This window comes from Balearica regulorum, chromosome 5, assembly GCF_011004875.1.
Source record: "Balearica regulorum gibbericeps isolate bBalReg1 chromosome 5, bBalReg1.pri, whole genome shotgun sequence".
NCBI classification, from domain to species: domain Eukaryota; kingdom Metazoa; phylum Chordata; class Aves; order Gruiformes; family Gruidae; genus Balearica; species Balearica regulorum.
In genome coordinates this window covers 4,572,044-4,580,954 of record NC_046188.1, presented here as the reverse complement: position 1 = coordinate 4,580,954, position 8,911 = coordinate 4,572,044, and the positions used below count along the sequence as shown (strand labels likewise).

Below are 8,911 nucleotides of genomic sequence, written 5' to 3'. Positions count from 1 at the left end.
CATTCAGAAAGCCAAACCTGGGGCACGGCCGCACCCCGACATGGAGAAAGGTGACAACAGAAAGAGTTTCCCTAAGTGCTGACCAAACTCGAGCTTCGCTCCGCGCCGCTCGCGGGCGTAAATCACAGTTTTGGATTTTCCTGCTGGATGCTGGCCGGGCTCGACCCCCCCTCCGCCCCGCCGCCCTCCCAATTTTGGAATGAGCTGAGCAAGCCAAGGCAAAGCCCAGCTCAAGTCCAGTCGAGCTCAGGGCTTGTCCCCCGGGGAGGGGGGGGACGACACCTCGAAAGTAAAGGGCTATTTTCTTTTTTTTTTTTTCTCCCTGGGTGTCGCAGCCGCGGGGAGCATCCGCCGGACCCAAGGACACTTGGGCGCTGAGCTGGCCGGCCTCCCCCGCTGCAGCCGGGGACGCCTCAGGGGAACAGCACCAGTAAAAGGTCCCCGGCGGGCGCTGGGGGGGCTGGGGGGGCTGTCTCTGGGAGAGCGGGGAGGGGGAGATGCCCACCCGACGCCGAGGGTCCCCGCGGCGGCGACATCTCCCTCGCCACGACGCGCGCGTGGTACAAAACAGTTGCACGTGGGGTGAACGGGTGAATACAAAAAAGAAAGGCACTGCCGCGTTATTACTAAAGATTTGACTTCACAGCCTCACTCATGCAACTGTTGTGGTATTTTTTTTTCTTTTTTTCTTTTTATAAATAATTTTTATTTTCTTTTAGGATTCGAGGTTTGGTTTTTTTTTTCCTTTTTTTTTTTTTTTTTTTAAAAATATTTATCTGCAGCTCTGCTACCTGCACTCAGCACAGGCACCCCAGAGCCAGGCAGGACTTCCCGAACGCAACTGAAGCCACTTTTTTTTTTTCTTTTACTTAAAAAAAAAACAAACCAAGAAACAGCAAACACAACTAAGTCATTATTAACCTATACACTGTCAATGGAAAATAAGCTTTTTTTTTTTTTTTTGAACAAAAGGAAAAAAAAACAATTGTATTATTTGGTGGTTGTTAATAACAGACATTATCATGGTTACCAGCCATAGTGAGTTAATAAGTAATATATCCAAAATAATATCTCTTAACAATCAGATAACCTCTGTTTCTCTAGTCAGCGAAGGAATAAATAGAATTTCAGCTCCGTAAATACATTTGAGCCTTCCCCAAGGAAAGCTCCCGCTACGGGCGGTTCTGCTCACACCTCGGTTTCGTACAACCCGGGGGTGCTCGGGGGGTGACCCAGGTCCCCAGCGCCGGCCGGCGCCTGCGGCTCAACCCCCCCCCGCCCCCGGCCCCCGCTCCGCCTTCACCTCCTCACACCTCTTCCCAACCTCCCTCGCTTTCGGGTTTTCCCTTCTCCGCTCCCCACTCCCCCGTACCCTCCCCCCCGCCATCTCCTGCCTGGCGGGAAGCAGGCCACCAAGGAACAGCAAACCTAAAACGTTGCATTTGGCACTTTTTTTGCCTTTTTTTTTTTCTTTTTAGAAAACAACTTCAAAACGCTGCACAGCAAATGGATTCACACATCTCCCATCCCCGCCGGCCCAGCCAATGCTCCAGTTCTCCCTTAGCCCCCAGCCCTGCTCCGGCCGGTCCCGGCACCCACCGCTGCCCGTCGGTGCTCACGGCCAAGTCGATTTTTAGAAATATTGCTGCACCCCCCGTAGCTTCGGGAATTAATTTTAAACGTATTATCATTCCATCAGAGGACCAGGAGCAGCATCAGCAGGAGCAAAGCCGTCGCTACGCCGAGCATCGCTGCGGGCACCGATGGCTTTGCTGGCCCCGATCGCGCTTTGAGCACGGGCTGGAGCGGTGCGGTGTGGCATTTATCCATTTAATGCCCTCGGACCACATTTCATTCCCCGTCATCAAAAGCAAAGCAGCGGCGGGCGAGGGGGCAGCTGAGCCACCGCCGGCCACGTCTTTTCTTTGGCACGCGTTTAATGCCAAGAAAATGGGGCTGCGAAGCGGCATTTTGGTACCCTCTGGGGCCTGGGTTTTATTTGGCTAAATAAAACCGCACGCTCGCCCCCAAGCCTCCGTCATCCCTCACCGGCCGCCCCAGGGCTGGAAAAGCCCCTCAGGTGGGGTTTGGGCCGGCTGGGGGAGATGTGTAAAGCCAGGATGCAGCACCTTCCCGGTACCCGTGCAGGCAAGGCAAGAGACGGGGACACTCACCCAGCGTTCCCCCCAATTCGCTGACATCCCCCGGGACCCTCCGCCGGGCGAGACGCCCCCGCACCCCCCGGCTCCATCCCCGCACCCCACGTCAGGGTCATGGAGATGGGGGGGGGGGCCGACCCTGCGCCCGTCGACCCTCCGCCTCCGCTGCCCTGTGCACAACGCTGCCTCGAAACTGCGGATGCTCTTGGCTAAACTGAAAGGAAATTTTGGGGTTATTTTTGTTTTTTGAAAGAAAAAAAAAAAAAAATCTGGGCTCACCGGGCCAGTCCATGCCTGACACAGCGAAACTCAAGGGACGGGACCAGCGGCCCTGAAGCCCCCGGCAGGACAGGCAAATCCTCCCCGAAGGGTTTTTGGTCACACACATCCGCACGATATTCGATATTCATTTGTATCCTCGTCCAGAAACAGGGTTTGCCCACGGTGCTCTGGTGAACCCTCCGTTGTCAGCACTCTCCTGCCGCGTCCCCCCCTGCCCCCCCCATGCTTTTTCATCATTGTCGTTGATTTTTTTTTTTTTTTTTTGCCGTTTCCACCCCCCCCCAGCATGGATGTAATAAATGACAACACAAATTCCAAGTCTAATGATATGTTCACAAGGACAATCTACACATTCACAAAATTAAAACAGGAGAGAGAGAAAGAGGAGAGGAGAGAGAGGAGAAAGGATGCAAGCTATCGCTGAGGCTCCCTGCAAGCCCCGACCTCGCCGCTGGACCCGCAGCAGTTGTTCTCCCGGCCAGCGTCCCCGTCGCGACGCCTTCTAGATCGTGGAGGTTCGGTCGACACCATCTGCAAGCGGGAAAGGAGAGTGAGGAGCAGCCCCGGCGAGCAGCCGCTCATGGTAACCCCCCGCCGCGCCGGGGGAGATGGACCCCCAGAGCAGCCCCAACCCACAGCCCCTGCGCCACCCCCACCCACGCATCTCCCCGAGGGGATGCAGAAGGATTTTGGGGTGTCGGCACTCCGCCGGCGTCTCCGTGCCACCGTCTGTCCCTGCCCCACGGCAGCCCCCCAGCCTCCCCCAGCTGCTGTCCCAGCACTGGTCCAGGCCTCCTGCCACGTCCCCACGTCCCCTTCCCAGGAGCAGAGGGGCTTTCTGGGCAGCACGGACTCGCCGCAAGGTGGGTGCCAGTTTTGGACGCCCCCCCTTCCCCCCTCCTCCCCCCCGCAACGGGGCAGGTCCACAACCTGCTGCCCAGGAGCAGGGGGACAGGGATGGAGCCGGTCTGGGGGGGCTGCTTGCCCCCCAGCTAACCCAGCCCTGCAACGCCCGTGCTGCAGAGGATGCGAAATTTTCCTCCATCTGAGATTCGTGGCGGGAAACCAACCCCCCTCCCCCAGGAGTCATTTCTGCCTCCCCAGAGCCCCCGTCCCCCAGCGCCCCGTGACGGCAGGGAGGCAGCCAGCCCCAGCCCCGATCCATCCCAAAACCGCACAAACGCCCCCGCTGCCAGCAGCACCCCCCTCCTCCATCCCCCCCACCCCCCCCCCCCACCCCAGGTGTCAGCAGCTCTTACGGGGCCAGAAATCAACACCCAACGGCATTTCCGACCCTCCAGCCCTCCTCCAGCCCCGACTGCCCGCCGGCCCCCATCCCAAACCCCCAGCCCCGGGATGGAGAGTGGCGGGGTGGTGGGGGGGGGGTTGGCTCCCGGGGCAGCCCCCAAACACAGCACTCCCTGTTACTCTACCCGGGGCATCAGAGCCGCCTCCCTCCTCAAAACTAAAAACAAACAGGTTTGTTACGCCTTTTTTTTTTTTTTTTTTTTTTTTCTCCCCTGAAGGTTTATTTTTTTAAGAGCTATTTATAGCACGACCGGTTTGGAGAGGCTCAGGGTATGCAACCTGGAAAAAATAACTCGGAGGAACAGTACCCTGCAGAGGAACAAGACAGCTAAGCCTCGCCTGGGCACACGCCGGAGAAACGCTTCGGGTGACAGAAGTGTCCTTGTTTTCCCGGCTGGGGATGCCGCCGCGGCGCTGCGGGGGCCCTGCTGCCTCCGACAGTCCTTGCTCCCGCGTCCCTCTCCCTGGGACGGGCCGTCGCATCGCTGCAGGGAGCCACGCCGATGGGGGGAACCCGGCGGCACCGTCTTCCCCACGGGCTCCCGTCCTCAACCGTTGGATGCAGTCCGGGGATTGCCGGGGCGAGACCCAAGCTGGTTATTCGGGAGGGTCTGGGCAATGCAGGCGGCCACACTCGTCCCATCGCTGGGGAGTCATCGTTCGTGCTCGGGGGTCCGGTGCATCGGCAAGGGGTACTGGGCACTTCTGGGGCCGGTGCTTTTTGCTGCGCTGGCCTCTCCATCACGCTGCTGCTGCCTTTTCCACCTTTCCTGTCCTTTTTTCCACCTGGTCCTCCTCCCTCCCCGTGCCCGCTATCTGCCCACCCAGGCTGGCACCCGCAGCCGCCCCAGGCACCGCCGGCACAGCTCCCGGCACAGCTTCCGGCACAGCTCCCGGCACAGCGCCCTGCAGCCCGCGGCAGGGTTTGAGCTCCGTGCCTGGGGGCTCCCGCACCCCCCGGCCAAACGAGGGACGCTGGTGGCACAAGGGTAAAATACTCCAAAGCCTGTGAACCATTTTCGAGCACTCTGGTGGCAAAGGCTTTATCGAGAACTAATAACAGACTAGCGAGCTAATACTAATTATTATTAGCAAGCTAACTAGTGGCTAATAAGCACAGACTCCACTAGTGCTGGGTGCGATCCCTGTGTTCGCTTTTACCCCTCTGCCCTGCGGACCTTGCCGAGAGAAGCCCACGTCCCCGTCCAACCTCCCCCGGGAGCATCCCCGGGAGCATCCCCAGGAGCATCCCTGCATCCAGCCCTGCCGCCGTCCTGTCCCCTCACAGCCACAGCCTGTCCCAGCTTTTGGGGGGCGCGGGGCAGGGGCAGGTGCCGGGGGGCTCGGCGGAGGCTGCGTGGACGTGCTGGAAGAGCCCGAGGAGGAGGGAGTGCTCACCGCTGAGCGCGTGCTCCGTCATGCTCAGGCACAGGGACTCCAGCCTGTTGTTGATGTCAGGTTCAGTCACCGGCACCTGGAACTCTGCAGGGAGAAAGGGACACGAGACCTTGGTCAGGGCACCCGCCCCGCACCCCCTGCCTGCTCTGCTGCCGCCGGAGCGGGTGCACGTGGGGTAGGAAACCACCCGAACGATGCCCCAGGAGGGTCTGACCGCGTGGCTGGACTCTGGCAGCGCCGTGCTTCCCGGTGCAATCACGTCCGGCGAGAGGCGTCTGTGCAAACTGCCATCGCTCCCGTTTGCTATCGATAAGGGCGAAATCTGGGGGGACTCAACGGCATTGCGGCCGGAAGGCGGATGGAAATGAGGGGTTCAGGCGCCTGTTAGAGATGCTGGGGTGGAGCTGGGGTGAGAGCGGGACACCCCCCCCCACCCCAGGAGGGTCAGCCCCAGGCTCTCCCCTTGCTCAGGGCCTGCAAAAATCCTTGATACCGTAAAAAGCGGCCCCGGAGAGCGGCGGGGCTGGGAGCTGCCCGTGCAGGCAGCGTGCAGGCAGGGTTAGCGCTCAGACGTGGGATGGCAGCACAGACCGGCACAGCCGCCGGCCGGCTTTTCCCTGGCCAGCTCGGCTGCCGTTGGGTTGCCCACGGTCCTGCTGCCATGTGCCCGGGGAGGGGGTGTGCGAGCACAAAAAAAAAAGGAGGAGGGGGGGCAAAGGCTGCGACGCCCCGGTCCGATCCATACAGCACCTAAATGCTCTCCTCTTTGCGGCACAAAGCTTTGCACATACAGCCTGTGCACCTCCTGCTTGCCACCAGCCTGCAGGAACACGGGACGAGGTCCGGGGGGGTTGAGGTCCCCGCAGCCCGATGAAAAGTATTTCGGGAGCCTGGCCCCACTATTACTTATTTTCCTCCTGACTCGATCCGCATCTTTGGCTCTGCAATCCTCCTACGCCCTTACTCACCGCAGGCTAACACACAAAGAGAAACCCATTTATTGTCCTTCAGCGCCTGCAGAAACGTGCCCTTGTCCTGGTGTTTAACCAATACCAAGAACAGACGCTGCTTTTGCCGTACAGGACATTTGCAGCCTAAATTATGCAGTTAAAACACGGCAGGCGTGTGATGCCAGGGGAGCTGCCAAGCTGAAACCACGGCAGAAGCTTAGGGATGAGGTTTAGTTTACGTGGGGGGTGTAACTCCCCATCCCGCGGTATAAATTGTTATGGTGTGTTGGTGAGAAAAGGCACGGGTAAAGGCTAGCGAAGGGATGCAGAGAGAAAAAGGCACGAACGTCCTCCTGGGATGGATGCTCCAGGTTCAGCAGGAACCCCCATGAATCAGAGGATGCTCCTATACAGGGGAGCATTTTTGCAGTGTTTGGGAAGGAAGCACCGACACGGAGACGCTGCCCATCACATGCGTTGTAAAGAGAACTGCCCTCGAGCGTACCAAGTCCCTCCACACCGGGTCTCCACGTCCACGTGCGAGCAAAAAAAGGTGACGGAAGAGCTACCGCCTTCCCCGCCTGGCACGAAGCCCCTCAGAAGCAAGCCAGGTAAGGCGGCAGCACCGTTACATATAGGGTCAAGGTGTTATATACAGGGTCAAAAATCCCTCCGGTGATGTCTCCGGTTCAATCAACCCTGTAATCCAACTAGTGTCACCGACACCCTGCTCGGGCTGTGCCAGCCGGTGCTGCAAGCGCGGCTGCAAGCGTGCCGGAGCGTGCTGTGCCGGCACGGGCGATGTGCCTGCGGCAAGGCTCACCGGCACGGCTCCTTTCACGCAGCCCCCCCCCCTCGTCTTGCCAGGCTGCAGCTAAGCGAAAAAGCAAACGTCTGCTTCCTACCTGGCTGCTGAAACATCAGCATGGTCTGCGGGGAGGTGTGGACCGGCAGCGAGCGCGTCCTTTGCACCGAGCTGTGGCTCCGGCTGGGCATGCTGTTGCTGCCCCCGGGGTTGGCAAACCAGAGGTTCTGCGGGAAGGAAACAAAAAGGGGTGCGAGATGTAAAAGGGAGGCCTCTGGGCCGTGTGTTTATAACCCCCTTGGGCTCATCTCTCCTCCCTTCGCCTCTCGGTTTGCCCGCCCCCCCCCCCCCATCCCTGTCCCTTCGTCTGCACCCCACGGCACGGAGGCGAATGCAACCCAGACACCTGCAAACCGCTCTCGTTTGCTTGAACGGGGGGGGGAAAAATGGGAATCCAGACAAGTTAGAGGAGGAAAAGCAAAGGAAGCTTGTATGGAAAGGATGGAAAAGCTGGAGATGCTGACCAACCTGTCTGCCTTGCTTGAGGATGGCGGGGCTGGCGGCGGGGCTGCGCTGGGGGGTGCCCAGCAGCCCACTGGGGCCCAGCAGCCCCAGGCGGGCGGTGGGGAGGTTGCGGGAGGGGATCTGGAACTGGCGGGGGTTTCGCCGGCCCAGTCCTGCCCCCGCAGATCCGGCTGTCGGTAAGGAGTTTGACTGGCCAAAGCCTCGGCTGCGGAGAGAGAAAGCGCCGAGGGTGAGAAATCGGCCCCTGCAAGGGGACGGCGCTGCGGGCGCGGGCGCGAGCGGCTGGCGTGGTGCGCTCAGACCAACAGCCGAACGTCCCGAGGGTGGCCCTGTGTCGTCGCGAAGCCCCGTACCGACGCTCGCCACCCCGAGCCCTCCCTCCTGCAGTTCTCAGGTTCACATTCATTTTTTTAAAAGTTATTTTACTCCTGCGAAACAGGCCTGTTCTTCACTGCAAGCTGCAATACCACCGGTAACTCCCCAGGCACTGGAGCTAGCGGCACCGGATTTCTTGGGTTTTGACTTAAACTCTTCATGCGTTTGAGCTGTACAAAACAGATCTCTCGTCTGTGGATTCTCTAGTGTCTGATAAAGGTTCAGCTCCTGCTGTTGGGTTTTCTCTGCTGGGAATGTTTGAAGGTTGGACCTTCTCCCTTTCCAGGAGGTTCATTTTTACGAACACGGTCCTCTCTGAGACTTCTCAAGTTCTGTGAAACTTGGTTAAAAGGACCTGACAGGATTTCCTAGGGAGGGGCTGAGCGAAAGGCACCTTCCTGCATACAAGGCACAGGGGCTCTGCACCCGCTCCCCTCTCTGCACCGCAAACCTTCATCCACCTCCCTGTGGGCAGAGCAAAACCATCCGGACCCAAGACCATGGGGCCACCAACGACCCAAGACACCGATCTCAGGACACAAAACCATCTTTCCTCCTGCTTGGGGAGGGTCGCGCACGCCGGCATCCCTCCCCCTGTGGGTTTTTCCACTTAAAACCAGAGGAACGCCACAAAAATAATGAGCTAAGCCTCGGAAAGACACGCAGCACCGGCCTCCTCGCCACGCAACGCCGGCTTGGCATCTCTGCCCGATTTGCCGGGCGGCAGGACTGCGACGCCGTTCTCAGGTTTAAGCACAGCCAAGGAGAGGAACACTCTGCAAACCCCCAGCTGCGGTTCCTCAAACGCTCCCCGGTCCCCTCGGCCCTTCTCCAGCACTTGGTGACCCTCGCAGATGTTTCAGCTCACCTTCCTCCCAGCCCTCGTCTCTCCTGCTTGAGCGGGTGGCTGCAAACATGCTTCAGATGACATTAACACGCTGGGATCCCAAAACCGCGTAAATTTACTAGGTAGAAGTACGACGAGGTTTCTTTAAACCTCATCCAATAAACGGCTCTTGCCATTAAATCCCCATGGAAAAAAGCAGGACTGGCCGTGTGCTCCTTCCTCGCCCGCAGCTTCCCAGGAGCAGAAGGAGAAGAGCCGCACA

At 59.3% G+C, this 8,911-nt stretch overlaps 1 protein-coding gene across 4 annotated transcripts in view; it reads right to left on the bottom strand.

Annotated features, from left to right (window-relative positions):
- Positions 1–2,753: 2,753 nt before the first annotated feature.
- Positions 2,754–8,911, bottom strand: part of SAMD4A (sterile alpha motif domain containing 4A) — a 107,447-nt gene continuing 101,289 nt past the window's right edge. For 2 of the 4 annotated variants that reach the window (XM_075753228.1, XM_075753230.1), the window contains 4 exons: positions 7,431–7,632; positions 7,003–7,129; positions 5,148–5,231; positions 2,754–2,972 (listed from right to left, as the gene is read on the bottom strand). In XM_075753228.1, coding sequence (XP_075609343.1) covers positions 2,944–2,972; positions 5,148–5,231; positions 7,003–7,129; positions 7,431–7,632 — 442 coding nt within the window. In that variant the 3' untranslated portion in view covers positions 2,754–2,943. Of the gene's footprint in view, positions 2,973–3,968; positions 5,232–7,002; positions 7,130–7,430; positions 7,633–8,911 lie in introns of those variants that run through there. The other 2 variants (XM_075753227.1, XM_075753229.1) reach the window with 1 other exon arrangement.